The 18,576-nt window shown below is 46.6% G+C and overlaps 1 protein-coding gene across 1 annotated transcript; it reads right to left on the bottom strand.

Annotated features, from left to right (window-relative positions):
- Positions 1-2,341: 2,341 nt before the first annotated feature.
- Positions 2,342-18,105, bottom strand: Eif4ebp1 (eukaryotic translation initiation factor 4E binding protein 1). Its single transcript, XM_026404694.2, has 3 exons — positions 17,893-18,105; positions 5,358-5,537; positions 2,342-2,789 (listed from the first exon to the last, which is right to left on the bottom strand). Exons 1-3 carry the CDS (start codon positions 18,035-18,037, stop codon positions 2,758-2,760), a joined length of 357 nt encoding a protein of 118 aa, XP_026260479.1. The 5' UTR covers positions 18,038-18,105; the 3' UTR covers positions 2,342-2,757.
- Between the last annotated feature and the right edge of the window lie 471 nt (positions 18,106-18,576).

Here is an 18,576-nt window from a genome sequence, read left to right as displayed (position 1 = left end):
CCCAGGTTGGCCTTAAATTTGCAATCCTCCTCCCTCAGCATCCCAAGTCGCTGGTATTAGAGGTATTCACCCCTGTACCTGATATTCTGAATATTTTATCATTGTGGCCCCTCAAATACCAGAAAAGCCAAAATTAAAATATATATATATATATATATATTTGTTTTAGTTATAGGTGGACACAATAACTTTTATTCTTATGTGGTGCTGAGAATAGAACCCAGTGCCTCACATGTGCTAGGCATGCTCTCTAATGCTGGTCACAACCGCAGCCCCAAGAAAAGTCAAATTCTCGATCCTATAAATAAGGTAATTGACCCTGAGAGGTAGAACCAAAGAGGGGACTAGATCTGATAATATGTATAGAATGGTGAGCGAGACCACTGATAGGATGCCAGGGGTGAGATGATTATTTAATTGGAAAGCTAAGGGATCCAGGGCTGACCCAGTCTCTCACTTGTCCTAGCTAAAATCCACTGTTGCCTTTGCTCTAGTGGCAGCTCCTCCCTAGCCTCACTTTTCCATCCCAAAGAAAAGGCTATGCTGCGTGCTTGCATTCTACACACCAAAGGCTGGGTCCTTCCATGTGCCACCAAGAGACATGTAGATTCCAGCTGCAATTAGTCCTTGGGTGGGGTCAGGAAAAAATCTGACAAAGCCCTTGTGTGCATTGAAGGCCTGCTGCCCCCAAAGGGGCTGGCTGACAAACGCTTTGAACCCACAGCTTCTCCAGTCCACATCAGCCACCGCCTCTTGGTCAAAGGCCATCCATCTCCAGCACATCCTACAAACATGGCCTTTCTTAGGCTATTTGTAAAAGCCACCCCTGCTCACAAAAGTTGCCTGCTGTGTCCAAAGAAAGCAGCTTCCTTGATGTTCCATCCTTGTACATCTTGGTTTCCCAAGACCACCTGACCTCCATAACACTGGATACCTACCTCCTTCCAAACTCTCAGGGCCCAACTGCACATCACCTCCATTCCTCCCTCTGTGGGATTTACATCTTTTGGGGCAGGGATTGAACTCAGGGGCACTCTGAGCCACATCCTCAGCCCTATTTTTTATTTTATTTAGAGACAGGTTCTCACTGAGTTGCCTTTTTTTTTTAAATTTTATTTTCTAGTTTTCAGCAGACACAACATCTTTGTTTGTATGTGGTGCTGAGGATTGAACCCGGGCCGCATGCATGCCAGGGGAGCGTGCTACGGCTTGAGCCACATCCCCAGCCCCTCACTGAGTTGCTTAGAGCCTTGTTTTTGCTAAGGCTGGCTTTAAACTTGCAATCCTCCTGTCTCAGCCTCCCAAACTGCTGGGATTACAAGCGTGCCACACCGGGCTCCTCTGTATGATTTAACACTTGCATAGACCATTCACTGGTAGCCAATCCTATATAATCCCATTTATACCTCCTTTTCTTATCAGTATATCTTACATTTCAATGAAATCCTCAAGGCAGAGAGCCTGTCTTATTTGTCTTCAAAGATGACTCACACAAAGGAATCACTCTACAAAGATCAAGTACGTGTAGATTACAAAGTACACTGGCCAAGGCTCAGGATCTTCCCTCTCACTCTTAAATGGAATGGGCCCAAAGGGTGAAGGTGACTGGGTCACTTGACAGGCTTGGTGGGGGAAGAGTGGGGAGCCCAGAAGATAGGTAGCACCTGCCACTTCAAACAAAAGATCAAGCACAGTGGAACAGCAGCAGGGTACGGTGGCCCATGCCTGTAATCCCAGTGGCTCGGGAGGCTGAGGGAGGAGGATCACAAGTTCGAACCCAACCTCTGCAAAAGTGAAGTGCTAAGCAATTCTGTGAGACCCTACAAAATAGGGCTGGGGATGTAGCTCAGTGATCAAGTGTTCCTGGGTTCAATCCCTGGTATAGGAAAAAAAATAAAAATAAAAAGAGTAGAGGTGCTTAGTCAGGCACAGTGGCTCATGCCTATGATCCTGGCAACTCAGGAGCTGAGCAGGAGGATCTCAAGTTCAAAGCCAGACTCAGTAATTCAGTAAGGCCATGTCTCAAAATAAAAAAAATTAAAAGGTCTGGGAGTATAGCTCAGTGGTAGAGCATCCCTGGGTTCAACTCCCCACTACCACAAAAAAGAAAAAAAAAAAAAGTAGCCAAGCTCAAACCTAGTGCCACGTGTCATTTACTAGCTTCCTTCAAGTCCGTCTTCTTAGCTGTTAAAATAAAGATAGTGCTTGCTCTACTTACCTACAGAATCAGTGTGAGAATCAAATGAGATAATGTAAAGGAAAATGCTTTGTAAGCACTGAACAGATAATAGCTGGTATTAATTATCACTTGGAGTTGAAAAGAGCTCAGACAGGGCCCAACTCTTGGCCCTAGGGAGAGGGTGGCTTTTATTTCCTCTCTTAGGGAAGTGAAGGGGAGCTTTCCCAGGCACCCCAACCTAAGGAAAGGGTGGGTGTGTCCCAGACGACGGGGCTGGAAGTGCCAGATGATCTTTCATAAGGGCTCCTCTGTGACCCCTTTCTGGCACTTGGGTGGGTAAGAGAGTCATTCCCTTTAGGGTAGCAGCTCCTGTATCAATGGAGGCACGAGGAGGTATGTGCTGGTGTTCACAAAGAGGAAAGGGGAGCAGGTGCCCTGAGTGAGGGAACAGGGTGGCAGACCCCAAGCCCAGACGACTGCCCAGTACAAAAACTTTCATAAGGCCTGGCTGGTGTGACTCTTCTCCCGAGAAGGGCCTGAGGGGCCCAGAAGCATTGCTCCATCTCAAGGCTGGTTCCTTAAATGTCCATCTCAAACTGTGACTCTTCACCTATGGAGAGAAGAGACAGAGGGCGGGGAAGCAATGAGCAAATGGGTGTGTTGAGGACTGAGGCCAGGGAGAGGGCCTATTTTTTAATTCGGTTGTTCCTTTAAGAAGAACATGGGCTAACCTTATGATGGGAAAGAATGTCAAGGAAGGCAGGATAGGCTATGAATCCCTGGAAGCATAGGCCTGAAGCTTCCATGCCTGACTATGCTCTCTTTCCTAATCCCCAAACCAAGAATAGACACTAAGTTCTCTCACAGAGGAAGTGACATTCCTGCATTTTTCTGATTTTTATTTTTATATCTTTTTGGTTCTTGGAGAGCTTAACCAGTGAGCCACATTGCCAGTCCTTTTAATATCTTTTATTTTGAAACAGGATGTCACAAGTTGCTTAGTGTCTCATTAAGTTGCGGAGGCTAGCCTTGAACTTGTGATCCTCCTGCCTCAGCCTCCTGAGTTGCTGGGATTATAGCCATGCACCACCATATCTGGCTTACTTATGTATGTAAGTATGTATGTAGGCACATGTGTATGTTTTGGGGATTGAATTCAGGGGTACTCAACCCTTGAGCCACACCCCCAGCCCTATTTTGTATTTTATTGAGACTGGGTCTCACTGAGTTGCTTAGCACCTCTCTTTTGCTGGGGCTGGCTTTGAACTTGTGATCTTCCTCCCTCAGCCTCCTGAGCCGCTGGGATTATAGGCATGCGCCACCATGTCCAGCTAATTTATTTTTAATAAGGGTTGGTGGTTACTTGTGACTAGGATCACAAGTCGCCAGGCAGCCTTAGCAACTTAGAAAGACCTTAAGTAACTCTTAGTTAAGACATGGTGTCCAAAAAAAAAAAAAAAAAAGGCTGGGGATGTGGCTAACTGGTAAAGTGCCCCTGAGTTCCATTTCCAATACCTCCCCCAAAAAAAGGAAAGAAGGAAAATGGTACCCTAGGTAATTTACTAACTAGGCCTACATCTTACAACCCGTAGGATAGCCTGACCTTGCAGTAAAGCAGTTATCTGGACAATTCAGCCACTCAGTGTCCTCCATCCTCTTTCAGTGACATTTCCAAGTAATTTTTTTCTTTTAAAGGGAACTGCCTCATTCATGGTCTCCTGGGCAAGACTGCTCCAAGGTAGTAGGTAGTAAAATGCCTGCTCTGTCTCCCAAATAGGGAAGCTGGCTTTTTTCTTCTGGTTATATTTACACAAATAGATGGGTTCAAGAGACTTGGTTTCTTGTATCTAATTGAACAAAATTAAAATGCCCACTACCCTATACTAACAACCATGTGGGATGAACTAGACCACTATTTGGGGTTCAGAGCTGCCACCTGGCATACAAGGCCAGCCCTGCATTTGTTATGGGCCACAGCAGTTCTAGAAACTGGGAGGGGTGCGTGAACAGGGAGTGACAGCCTTCAGCTGGTGGTGAGTCAAGTTTCAGGTGCTGGTGAACTTCATCCCTTGTGCTATGACCCATGAATCTCTCCATCCTTAAACAAATGTCAGGTGACCACACCACCTTATAGCATGTGTCACACTGTTCTCTCTGTGTGCCCAAATCCACTTTCCTACTACAGCTCACCTCCCTTCCAGCCCTGAATCTAAGAAAAGGCAACTGGTTGGGGATATGATTCAGTGGTAGAGCGCCTGCCCAGCATGCATGACGCCCGGGTTCAAAAAAAAAAGAGAGAAGGCAACTATTGCCTGTCTTGGCTGTTGGCATTCCCAAGGTGATTATGAATCACATCCTGCAGGCCCGGGTAATCGGATTCTGCTGCTGTCAGCAGAGCAAGCCTAGCCCAAGTCCAGCTGCTTCCTGCCTGGGTCTGAGCCTGTGCATTGGGCCTAGTGATGGGTCGGTGGGTTCCAGTCTGACTAAGGTCATCTAGCAGTACTTACACTACATGACCCCACAGCAGAGAACTCAGATGCTCTGGCAAGCTAGTCATGTTGTCACAAAGAGCCCTTTTACACACATAGCTGCCAGGGTGGCTGCTCTGATTACTTGGGAGGTGGGGATACCAGGAAGCACCTGGCTACCAAATGTCGAAGCTGCAAAGACAACGGGCCACATTGTTTCTATGTCTTCATAGAGGATCCACTAAGGAACAAACACCCAGCTAGGAGACTGCCGGATGTGTTTCTTATCTTGTAGACATGTGATTTCACAGAGGGCGAGTACACTGCGTCTTAAGTTGTCTCCTGCATCACGAGCACCATGGGTGTAGTCCAAGCATTGCACGTGCACAGTAATGCTTTGGGGAATTATACAGAGGGCCATGCTTATGAAAACCGTGTGAAGTCACTGCCATTTTAGATAAGACCCTGCTGTTTACATGACCTGGTGCTGTCAAATCACCTTTCCTGGGGTTCTTGGGCCCCTTTCAAGGACAAAATTGGTACCTCTGAGAGTTCTACTCTCCATCCCAACTCCCACCCTCTGGAGTCTGAAGTGCTCCATAGGGTGTGGGAAAGGGTCACCACCATTCCCCTCCCTGGAATTCCCCCCAGAGGACAGGACATTTCCCTTCCCTGGAGACTGCCTGCACGAGCCGAGCCTGGCCACTTACCGCCTGCCCGCTTATCTTCTGGACTGTTGCGCAGATGGCTCTGGCTGGCTTCCATGGAGGGCTCATCACTGGCTGGGCTGGTGACTCCAGGAATGGTGGGCAGGTCCCTTGGGGGTGTTTTGGCCACAGGTGAGTTTCTACATTCCATCAAGAATTTCCGGTCATAGATGATCCTGGTACCTGAAAGGCACAGGGAGGTTGGTAAAGCCACCTTAAACCCCCCTGCCTGTCAGTTTTTCCACTTCTTGGAGGCAGGGTTACAACAGAGGTAGTTGGTTCTTTTATAAAAATCTGGACCAAGAAGGAGAGAGGCTCATCCAGCAGCCTGACTGTAACCTAGGAGTCGGCCACCTCTTCACGGCCTTGACACTTGCAAGAAACACTCACGGGCCATCAGACTGCATCTTTGTCTTTGTGTGTGTGTGTGTGTGTGTGTGTGTGTGTGTGTGTGAGAGTGCAAGGGATTGAACCCAGAGGTGCTTAACTACCGAGCCATATCCCCAGCTCTTTTTAAAATATTTTGTTAGAGACAGGGTCTCACTGAATTGCTTAGCGCGTCACTAAATTGCCGAGGCTGGCTTTGAACTTGTGATCCTCCTGCCTCAGCCTCCCCAGTCACTGGGATGACAGGTGTGCACCTTTGTCTTCTTAGAGCTCTTGGTCCCTAAAATCCCTCAACTTGCTCACCCATCAGAGTTCAGTGTTAATTACCCATGACAATCATACTTGAAAGTGAAAAAGATGCATTTCTATTCATTATTCCATCCTGTCCTTACAGTACTTCCTGTGGAATACTCAGAATAGGTATCTTTAATCCCATTTTCTAGATGAATAAAGGGAAAATGAAGCTATTCACCCAGACTCGAAAAAATGCAAATTTTTCCTGCTGCGGCTCTGTGGCAGATAGGTTACCTGCCCCACAAAGGCTTTCTTCTTTTTGAAGCCCCCTGCTACCTTTGCTGATGTCACCACACTTCAGAGTTTGTACAATCTGTGTTCTATTCATTGCAAGGTAGTCTTACTCCCTAGGTGAGGAACTGTCTCACTGAATCATTCACCATTCTTTTTTTTTTTTTTTTAATTTTTTTTGTTTTAGATGGACACAATATCTTTATTTTTATGTGGTGCTGAGGATCGAACCCAGTGCCTCACGCATGCCAGGCCAGCGCGCTACCACTTGAGCCACATCCCCAGCCCCTCATTCACCATTCTTAAACCACATCCAGGGGCTGGGGATGTGGCTCAAGCAGTATCGCGCTCGCCTGGCATGCGTGCGGCCCGGATTCGATCCTCAGCAGCACATACAAAAAAAAAAAAAAAAAAAAAAAGTGTGTGTCCGCCGAAAACTAAAAAATAAATATTAAAATTCTCTCTCTCTCTCTCTTTAAAAAAAAAAAATTAAACCACACCCAGGACCCCTCCTATGTAGAAAGACCTGCCCCCATGATACCATTTGAGGGAGTGTTTCCCAAGGTGAGGGACCCAACATCCTTGTGATGCATCAGATGACAGTGAACACAGCGGGTTGTTCATGTTGTGCCCATTATGTCCAAATCAGCACTATGTGTCTTTAATACCTTAACAGCAGTTACTGACTCAAAAGAGCAGACCTCAGGCTCAGAGCCTTCAGCAGGCAATGGAATCTAGCTAGAATTTAAAAACTGTCATTGTGTATCTTTTTATAGTTACCTTCTATTTATGGCAAGTGAATCTGGTTTCCCATATATAGTAGTGACATCAAGTTTCCTTTTAACACACAATATATAATTTAATGATATGTAGGGTGTATACTATACAACATTATGTGATATGAATTAAAATGTAATAATACAAATCAAAATTAAAGGGCTGAATACATAGCTTAGTGGTAGAAAGCCTCTGGGTTCAATCTCCAGTACTACAGAAGAATAAATAAAGTGTTAGAAAAATATTAAAGCTAGTACAAGTAGGATTCAAGTTATAGAGCCGGGTGCAGTGGTGCATGCCTGTAATCCCAGCAATTCAGGAGGCTGAGAGAGGAGGATCATGAGCCAAGGAGGAGCCAGCCTCAGCAACTTAGCAAAGACCTAGGTAACTTAGCAAGACCCTGTCTCAAAATTAAAAAGAATAAAAAGGACTGGAGATATGGCTCAGTGGTTGTGTGCCTCTGGGTTCAATCCCTGGTATCAAAAAAAAAAAAAAAAAAAAAAAAAAAAAAAAAAACCAGAACGAAACAAAAACCCAAAAACAAATGATTGGAGTCCAGTATATATATATAAAGTCTCCAAACAGAGAGATATGTTGGGACCCAAGGGGCAGGGTGTAGTTTCCTCACCTGTAAAAAAGGGTGTTGTATTAGGCTCAGTCAGACTATTTTTAAAGCACTAGCCTTGTGCCATCTATTTTTAGGATCTCGTGTTTTGGCAGATGCTTAAATATGCAAATAGTATGGGGTTACAGGCAGAAATTCTGGGCTCAAATCAGGTCTCACCACATTCCAGTCCCTTAACTCTGAGTTGTGGCTACAAGAAGAGGATAAGAACAAAATTCATCCCTCACTAGAGTATCATAAAGACTTAATAACAACCCTCAAGATTCACTGAGGGCTGGAAATGCAGCTCAGAGGTAGAATGCTTATTTGGCATCTGCAGACTCAGGATCTGATCCCCAGTACCAAAGGGGGCAGGGGAAGATTCTCCTACAAGAATAAAGTATGATATCCATGTAACTTAGAAAATCGCTTGAGGCTAAGCGCCCCAGCAGCTGGGGAGGCAGAGGCAGGAGGATCCAGAGTTTAAAGTCAGCCTCAGCAATTTAGCTGAGGTGCTAAGCAACTCAGTGAGACCCCCATCTCTAATAAAATAGAAAGTAGGGCTAGGGATGTGGCTCAGTGGTCAAGTGCCCCTGAGTTCAATCCCTGATACCCCCACTCCCCAAAACCCCCCCCTGAGTTGGGCCTGTAATCCCTGGATGAGGCAGGAGAATCACAAGTTTTGAGGCCAGCCTCGGCGATTTAGTGAGACCCTGTTTCAAAATACAAAGGACTAGAGATATATATCTCAGTGGTAAAGCACCCCTGGGTGCAAACCCCAGTACCAAAAAAAAAAAAAAAAAGAGATAGATTACTTGGGAGACCCTATACATAATCAGAGAAAAAAGTCACAAGCCAGGAATAGGAAGCTCCTCAGAAGCCAAGGAACACAAATAAATAAATAAATATAAATATATATATATATATATATATATATATATATGCACTGCATGAATAAACACTTAGATTTTCATGTGATATGCATACATCAATCACCATCACCATCTGTCGTTACTCATCATACCCATCTGTGCTCATAACCTATACCACGGTTCCTCCCATAACTCCCCTCCCCACAAGGAGGATGACATCATTATTATCATCAACCTGCAGATGAGGAAACTGATATATATCAATATATCAGAAAGGCTGAGCCATCCATCCAGAGATAGACCCAGCCTGCCTTTTTTGTTTGGTTTTGTACTGGGGATTAAACCCAGGACACTTTACCACTGAGCAAAGTCCCCATACCCCCCCCCCTTTTTTTAAAATGAAGCTTTTAAAAAAATATATTTATTTTTACGTGGTGCTGAGGATCAAACCCAGGGCCTCGCACATGCTAGGCAAACACTCTACCCCTGAGTCACAATTTCAGCCCCCCATCCCTTTTTTATTTTGAGACAAAGTCTCACTCAATTGCTTAGGACCTTACTAAATTGCTGAGGCTGGCTTTGAACTTATGAGCCTCTTGCCCCAGCCTCCTTGAGTCACTGGGATTACAGGTGTGCCCCACTGTACCCAGCTAGACCCATTCAGTCTTGACTCCAATTCTAAATATTATCCATTTTTTAAAATTGTCAAAGCATAGATCGGAGGTGGTAGATTGCCTGGGCAACTTGGGGTGTTCCCTCTCAAAATAAAATTTTAAAAAGCTGGGGATATAGTTCAGTGGTAGAAGCTCTCTTGGGTCCAGTACTGAAAGGAAAAAAAAAAGAAAGAAAAAAGGCAGGGCAGACTGGGGTACCAACTCTCAGCCAATGCTCCTTCCTACTGGGAATAGTAAAAGGGTCTTCAGGCCTTTACCTAGACTCTCAGTGTGTCCAGAACAGGATGTTCCCCAAAGGAAGATGCCTGCCTTGAGTTCTTGCCCATCCATCCCCCTATGGTACCCACATTCTGCTGTTGGATGTGACATCTGTAAACTGAGCCCAGTTCCTCCCTTACTTTCCCCTGGGCCTCTCCTGGCTCCAGCACACTTCCCCTTGAATGGGGAACATGAGGATTAAGAAAGTACAAGGACAGAATTCCTAGAACTGCTGTTCCCATTCCAGGGAGAGGGAGAGCATTTCACAACAGGGTTCAGGGGGAGGTTTAAATGCCTGGGCTCAGGCTCAAGCCAGTGGCCTGTGAACTAAGTACTGCAGTTCTGAGCAGTGGCTCCAGGTCGTCCTGGAGGCAAATTAGCAGACATGCTGGGGTCTGCCTAGACTTCTTTCTGTCTGTCTTTTCTCTCCCTCTACATGCACTGGAGAAGCATGTGCCTGGATGGCTTTTCTTGCTGGGCAGTCTATTTAGCAAAGCAGAACAGACTTGCCAGGGAGAAAAACTTGGTGAAGAAAGCAGAGCACACTTAGTCCAAGATTTTTCATCACCTCTGGCCCCACAGATTCTGCAAACAGAACCAAGATCCCAATATATCTCAGGGGCCAGGAATCTTATGAAGCTAATGGATACCAACTGGAGGTGATCAGTCAGTTGCAAAGGGTCCTTTGGGTTAGTCTGTCTCCCTTAGGGACCCTGACATGTGACAGAACAGGTCAGTTTATTTGAAAATTAAGGGCTGAAGGCGTGTAGCTCAGTGGTAGAACACTTGCCTACCATATGCCTGGCCCTAGGTTTGATCTGCAGCACTGCAAAAAAGATAAAAAATAAAATAAACAAGAGGGACAAAGTTTTTACAGAGACTTTCAGAACAAAACAGATAAAACAATTATTCTCAAAGCTGGCCAAGCTCTTTCCCCATCCCTTACCTAACCCCTAGCACTTTAAAATGCGCTGTGTTCAGAGGAGGGTGAAAGTATCCCTGAAATCCACTACCAAGAGGGAGTGCCCTTCTGATGTCTCTTATTACAAATAGCAACAACAGCTGTCCCTGTGGGAATGGGGAGCGGCTGTTATAGGCTGAACTGTATTCCCCCCAAAACTCATGCATCGACGACAATCCCCAGTAACCTAGAATATAACTACATTTGGAGAAAGGTCTTTTAAAATATTAGGTTAAGGGATAGGGATATATATAGCTCAGTCAATAGAGCTGGGCGCGGTGGCTCAAGCCTGTAATCCCAGCAGTTCGGGAGGCTGAGACAGGAGGATGGAGTTCAAAGCCAGCCTCAGCAACGACAAGACAAGGCACTAAGCAACTCAGTGAGACCCTGTCTCTAAATAAAAAATACAAAATAGGGCTGGGGATGTGGCTCAGTCCCCAGTATCCCCCCCCCCAAAAAAAAAAAATCTCAGCTTTGGGTCCCTCTGACAAAACCTGAGCTAAACAATTTCAAAGGAGGAAAGACTGGCTTTGGCTCATGCATTCAGAAGTTTCAGTCCATGCTAGGTGACTGCATCGCTTTGACACCTGTGGTGATGCAGAACACATTGGCAGAAGGCCATGCAGGGCAAAGCTGTACCTCTCATGACAGTCAGGAAGCACAGAAAGAGATGGGGTTCCAAGTATCCCTTTCAAGGGTACCTCTCCAATGTCTTTCTTCCTAACTAGGCCCCACCTCCTAAAGTTTTGATCACCTCCCAATAGTACCATCAGCTGGGGAACAAGTTTTCAATGCATGAGCCATTAGGGGATATTTAAATCCAAACCGGCATGGTGGCACAAGCCTGTAATCCCAGCAGCTCAGGAGGCTGAGGCAGGAGGATCACAAGTTTGAGGCCAGCCTCAGCAAATTAGTGAGGTCCTAAGCAACTTAGTGAGACCCTGAGTGAAAACAAAAAAATAAGAACGGCTAGAGACATAGCTCAGTGGTAAGCAACCCTGGTTCAACCCCCAGTCCCAAAACAACAATTAACAACAAAAAACAACCCATAAGATATTTGGACACAGACCCACAAAGCAAGAACTAACTAAAGACACAGGGAGAAGATGGCCATCTGCAAGGCAATGAGAGGTGTCTTAGAAGAAACCAATTTTACTTCCATCTTGGTCTTCCAACTGCCACCTAGTCTAGCAAATTTTATTGTTTAAGCCACCTAGTCTGAAAACTAATACAGGCCCACTTTCCTCTTCCATGCTGAAGAACAGAAAAAGAGAAGTCCATCTGCACACACGCTGAACCCAGAGCCTCCTGATTGCTAAGCATTTCCACTGAGCTCCACCACCAGCCCCAACACATGTTTTCTTTAAGGCAAGAATCCTGGTTTGTAACCTCTACACTGTTTGCTCCAAACCAAAGCTCTGACCACCTGCACCCTCTGTATTCTCACTCCTACCCGACTTTGGACTGCTGGGGACAGAAACTTGACTCCAGCCTATTGCTAGTACCCAGAAAATCAAGGACGCTCAAATGGCAGTGACAGGAGAGGCAGGCCCATCATAGACCCCATTGAGGAGTATCCCCAAAGCCTGACCAGCAGCACCCTTGGAGGCGACAGGCTGAGGGGGGAGTGGCAAGGTGAGGCCTGGTGACCTGACATCGTGGCCATCTGTGGGGTTGGCTGTGTGGCACTGGACACAAGGCCTTGAAAGTTAGGCATGGGATTTGTGACTCAGTGTTTTCAGGAAGGCTGTACCATTCTTAACCAACAGCTGGTTCACAGCGCTGGGATTCTCATCTGCTTCTTCACCTGGCTGTCTCTGCTGGCCATTTGTCAGGACAAGCACCACATTTCCTCAAAGGACTGTCCTCTGAGGTCTGACCCTTGTGGAAGGCTGACAACACAGACCCCATAACTCCTCCCATACCTGTTGGAACAGGTGGCTTCTCTCCTTCAACAGAAGTTATTCTCTTTCTCCTTGAATCTAGGCAGCCTTCCCTCCCCTGGTGCCTTGCTTTAGCCAACAGAGTACTTCCTATATGATGCTATAGGCCATAAGAGGCCTTGCAAACTGCCATCTTGGTAAGCTCATGCTAGACTAAAGATGAGCCCAAGAGAACAAAATGACGTGAGAGCAAGGGAACTCCCAGGCTTCCAGCTATTCCCAGTAATGTCCCAGACATGTGGATAAGGACAATCCAGATGCTGACTGCACATAGCATGTGAGTCAGCTCAGGAAAGAACAGCCAGTCATGCCCAACCAGACCAAAGAATGGACAGCAATAACAACCTATCATTGTTTAAGTTATTGACTTCTGGGGATGGCTTGTTATATGACAATATATAACAGATACAGCCATTTTTACCCAGTCAACTCTCCCTAAGTACCCAGGAAGTCCTGATATTCTGGACTTGGGATCTAGGCTCTCCCAGTGAGATTACAAGGCCATACCAAATGGATTTCAAAGTGCACTTTTTGCCTGTGTCCTTGAGCACCCCAATGCCAGTAGGCACAGCTGCCTATTCTCATCTAGTCAGCAATGCTCGTGCAAACAGTTAAATAAGAAGCACGAATCCCAGAGTTTGAGACTCTGGCCCAATACTGACTCAGAACAAGAAAAACTTACTTTGACTCCTTGTGCAATAACTGAATATGTAATATGAGTACTAGGCCTCTCTGTAATACTGAAATAAGTGGGGAAACTCTGAAAAAATTAGCATCTGCCCCTGGTACATCTGAGATAAATTATACCCTATAACTGAAAGGAAAACTTAAACATTATCATTAACCAACTGACATCCAGGAATGATGACAAAGAAACTAGATTATCTAGAGGGGAATGCTTTCATTCCAGGATTCTTTTAAAATCTTCACCCTCCCCCCTCTTTTATTTTTCTTGCAGCACTAGGTAAATGCTAGGCAAGTCTCTATCATTGAGTTTCACCCCAGCCCAATTCTCGAGCTTCTGAACACCTGGCATTACATAGTGGGGATATAAAGACCAGTAAGACTGCTCTGAAAGAACTTCCCATCTAACCTAGAGAATAAACATGAAAACAAACACACGTGATTCATTTCTTATGAATCATGATGGAGAGAACACCGATATGGTGTCAGACCAGAAAGTAACAGCTTTTTATTTGTTTGAACTTGCAAGGATTCACGTGTACAAGCTGGGCAAGGTGCGTATGCCTGTAACCCAGGATCTCCAAAGGCTGAGGCAGGAGGACTGTAAGTTTGAGGCTAGCCTCAACAACTCAGCAAGGACCTGTCTCAAAATAAAAAATAAAAAAGGATGGGAATGGGACTCAGTAGTTAAGTACCCCTGGATTCAATCCTTGATACAAAAAAAGAAAAAGAAAAAATTCTGTTTCCAGTATCACCACTCTTTCCTATCTTATTTTCTGGAACAACATCAAATCAAGACTCTTTCCTCTCAGGGTAACAGTATAGAGGGAAGAGTTCTCACTTGAGTATCAAAAAGTCCTGTGGGTGAGAGGGTCCAAGGGCAGGGGGAGGTCCAATCACTCCATTCTATAGCTATGCCTTTGATGATTATAATTCTTTTTGTCCCCAGCCTCTATTGAGATATAATAGTTACAAAAACTGCATACAAGGTGTACAACATAATGATTTGCTATCATACTGCAAAACATTTATGAAACGATTACCACAAATTAACACATCCGTTACTGCACTTCAGAGTGTGAGTGTGTGTGTGTAACTGTGGATTTTTCCATGTCTACTCTCTTAGCTAATTTCTAATAAAAATATAGTATTAACTACAGTCACCATGCTAAACATTAGCTCCCCAGAATTTATTCATCTTATAACTGAAAGTCTTTACCCTTAAGCCATCATCTCCGTTTCTCCTAGTCACAACAATGGCCATACTACTTTCTCTTTTTGTGGTGCTGGGGATGGAATCAAGAGCCAGGCATACTGGGCAAGTCTACCACTGAGCCACACCCCCAGGTAACCATACTACTCTCTTGGAAACCTACAATCCCATTTTAGGCGTGTCTTCATCTTTCTAACTAGCAACCTCAGGCTGGGGTTGAGATCATTCTTCTAAGTCTGGGTGTGGTGAATGCCTTAAAAACAAGAAGTCTTGGCCAGGAAATAGTAGTGCATGCCTGTAACCCAGTGCCTCAGGAGTCTGAGACAGGAGAATCACAAGTTCAAGTCTAGCCTCAGCAACTTAGCAACGCCCTATCTCAAAGTAAAAAAATAAAAAGGATTGGCGATGCAGCTCAATGGTTAGGTGCCCCTGGTTCCATTCCCAGTAGCAAAACCCCAAAACCAACCAATCAAACAAACAAAAAAGCCCCCCAAACAATAACAACAACAAACAAACAACAACAACAACAAAAAAGTAGGCTTAGACCTCAGAGGGAGTTGGCGGTACTCTACACCAGTTTCCCGTTCTACCCTACCTCCCAAAGTCTTTAATGAGGGACATAATGCAGAATGTCCCACTTTAAAAGGAAGCTCAGAACTAATAATAATAATAATAATAAATAAATAATTTTTAAAAAAAGGAAGCTCAGGTCAGTGTGAGAAGAGGGCCCATTCTATCTCCCTCATTGCCTTAACATCCAAATGCTCTTAACCTGTCCTTAGCTGTCTTTTACAGTAACTTCTCCCCTCTATGACTAAGGCCTCAGGACATTGGCTGTACCCTAGCTTCAGTGCCCAGCATACCTCCCTTCTTCCCAGCACTGCCTGTTCTATAACCAGAGACTTGTCAGCTGCTCCAAGGTCAGCTTCCCAGGCACAGAACTTTGTTTGTCTAACAAAATAAGGTGCAATTAACACTTGCAGCTCTACCTGCTTACCTCTGATTAACCTTACCATGGTGCAGGTCTTAGGTATGACTTTCACCCAAGCAACCCCTGTACTCTTTAGGGTCAAACGTCCAACACAGGCTGGGAATGTGGATATGGACAAGGGAGGAGGAAAGATTTCTTGACCCTTTATTTGAAGGTTTTGTTGCTTATGGTATCACTGGAATTTTCACAGACTCAAATATTCACACATAACAAATCTCTCAAGTTCTCTGGATACCTAACCTCAGCTCAGTGGCTCAGTCTACAAAGGGCTAATGACCATAGAAAGCAAACAGGAATGGATATGGATCACTTTTTAGCCTCCAGAGACAAGACGCTTGAGGGCCATTCCCAGCTGGAGTGACTTATTGCAATAGCTCTTCAGGGAAAGCTGCAAGTAAGCCATACAGACATTCTATAAAAAGTGTGTCTCTCCAGACCCAGCCTCAAGAAAATTTTACCTATATAGAATCATCATTTTTTTGCCAGAGATCTGAAAGGACAAGGGAAGCTGTATAGAATCCCAGAAATTCCTGAGTACTCAGATTATGTTTTATGGAACAAAAGCTGGGAGCTAGTTAGAAATGCAAAAATCTCAGTCCCACCCCAGACCTACAAAATCAAAATCTGCATTTAAAGGCATCATCAGATAATTCCCAAGCATAGAGAAGACTAAGAACAGTACTCAGGAGTTGAACAAAAGACTGTCAAGGTGTGACCATTTTTCATTACATCAACAGGTGAGGTGAAGTGGGATTGGGAGGAAGATTTCATGCCTAGGCCAACAAGTTTGCAGACTTTGGTAGAAGCTGGGTTTCCTTGGGTTATGGACTGTGATTTGTGCTGGCTCCACAAAACACAATACAACTATTGGGGAGGCTCAGGCAGGAGACCCAATTACTGGTTTGAGGCCAGCCTGGTCAACTTTTGAGCTTGTCTCAAAAAATAAAAATTTTAAAGGGCTGGGGATGTAGTTCAGTAGTAGAGTGCTTGTGTAACATGTACACGGCCCTGGGTCCAATCCCTAGTATTGCCAAAAGAAAGCTAGTTTGGGGCTCCTAGCCCTGCTTTCTTCCAGTTGTCCTCAGAAACTAATGTTAAACTCTGATGCAGGAGCTTCTAAAGACCCTTAGGGAGGTTTTGCTGTGGTATGCCAAAAGCCCCAGTCCAAAGTGGGAAATGGATCCAAGTTCCTTGTAAACAGTACCCCTGACTATTGCTTACCCATCTTCTCATCGCACCCAGCAACAAAGGGGGCAAAAAAGGGCTACTTGAGCTTTCAGGACTAAGAACTCCAAGAGTATCAGGAATAAGTCCTGCCAAACATCATGAGGAAGACAAAGGGAAACAACATGGACTACTTTTAAAAGGGCTCCTCAAAGGAAAGAAAATTCAAGTCAAGGGTGGCAAGAGCCCTGAGAACTTTCCCTGGGATACTTTCTAATAAAAGAAACAGCAGTGTCCTCTTCTTCACCCGATTGCTATTTCTGGTTCAATCTAGGAAAACGGTATGACAATGCACAACAGACACGTGCTCAAGCTTTCGGGGACCCCAGCGTGGCGATCTACGGAATAAAAGGCACGATTGGGCAACAATCTCTAAGATTACTCAGTAGTCCCAAAGACCTCGCATCTGGCTCTGATCGATGGTGGTGGAACAGCTGCCTGAGAAAATGAGTATGTGGCCTGGCGGCGGGCTAGGAGACAGCCTTCAGTCCCTCCCCCACGGGGGACACCCCTTCGCCACTCAGCAGTGCGCCAGGATCTCTAGTGTTCTCGAGTAGTTTGGGAAGTAGCGTTAAGCACATAAGGGAGGGAAGAAAGGAAAAAGGAGGTGGGGGCGACGGGAGGGAAGTGGTGAGCCACGAGGATTTCATCATGCAAACGGGCGGGTACGTTTCATCAGCGCCTGTGCGCAGGGACTCCCGAGCTGGGAGGGAATGCGGGACTCCCGGAGGCAGCTCAAGGCTGGCCCCCTCCGGTGCCAGCTCAGCTTCCTCTTCCTCATCCACTCCCAGGGAGGTCACACGGTACCCCCCTCCCCTCGGACAGAGGAACGTGTTCCTCCGCACAGCTCTGCCAGCGGCGCCCGGCTCCTTCGTGGGGATCCCACACGCGTAAATACGGAACATGCCACAGGTGCCGGAGGAGCGCTGCTCAAGCCAGCACCCTCGGCCCCACGCTTTGGTAAAAGGGCGCGTGTCCAACGCAACACTAGGAGTCCTCTGGAAGTAAAAAGGGCTCTGCAGGAGGCAATTATTCCAAAAGAAAATGCCCATCGCTTTAGAACTCCAGCCCAGGCCTTTCCTTGATCCGTGGGCCACCCTGTCCCCACCCTATCCCGCTCAAAACTGCAACATCCCTAGGCATGTGGCAGTCCTGTAACCGTGCTTGTCAGTGTTTGGGGGACACTCCGCCGTCTCTTGCAGGAGAAAACTGATGGGACAGTTTGCAGCCAGGGCTCTGGACGATGCGCCCAGAGACCTAGAAGGCAGACCAACTCCGTGACCCCTGCTGCCTCCCTGACGCCCCTTATCCGTTCTTTCTGGCTACGGCGCCCTCGAGTGTGGACGCCGAGTCCAATCAGCGATTCCTGATCCCTCCCGCTCGGTCCACCCAGGGCCCGCGTGCGACGCCCCAGCCCGTGCCTACCTCCCGGGGTGGTGCTGAAGAGCGTGCCGCCGGGAGTGGTGCTGTAGTCCCCGGGCGGTAGCTGCACGCCATCGCCGAGGACCACCCTGCGAGTGCCAGGGATGGCCCGGCTTGGAGTCTGGCTGCAGCTGCTGCCCCCTGACATGGTCTCCAGTTCGCTGCACAGCAAAGCTCGCGCAGCCCTCCCGCGCCTCCCACTCCGCCCCGCCCAGCTGTGGCCTGGCGGGCCCTAGACCTCCCCTTCCGGCTCGGCCCTCACGCCCCCTTTTCGTTCAGCTCCGCCCCAATATCTCCAGGCCGCTCCTTCCACGTGGGTTTCCCTAGGGCTGCCGACTGAGAGAGGTCGCTTCACCCTACGCAGACTTCCTCTTGGGCTCCCGCTTCCTGCCCAGTGCGCTGGTGGCGGGTCGCAGAGTTTGCCTAGGTTAATCCCTTGCTGGTTTGGGGCGGGGGTGGGAGTCGGATTCGGTATTTAGTGCTGTGCTGGAATCCCAGCCGACCTGGCTCTCTCAGAAAGACTTGTTTTCCACATTAGGATTTCTGGCTGGATGTGACCCTCAGCTCTTGCTGTTCGGTGCTTTAGTTTCCCAGATGAGAAAGTGGGAATTAACTGCTCCTTCACCCCTCTTCCCTTCCTTCAACTTTCACCAGGAGAACAGCGTTGAAGACATGGTGAAACAAATG

This window comes from Urocitellus parryii, chromosome 14 (assembly GCF_045843805.1).
Source record: "Urocitellus parryii isolate mUroPar1 chromosome 14, mUroPar1.hap1, whole genome shotgun sequence".
Lineage (NCBI taxonomy): Eukaryota > Metazoa > Chordata > Mammalia > Rodentia > Sciuridae > Urocitellus > Urocitellus parryii.
Note: the sequence above shows the minus strand (reverse complement) of the source record. Positions and strands in the feature narration are given on the sequence as shown.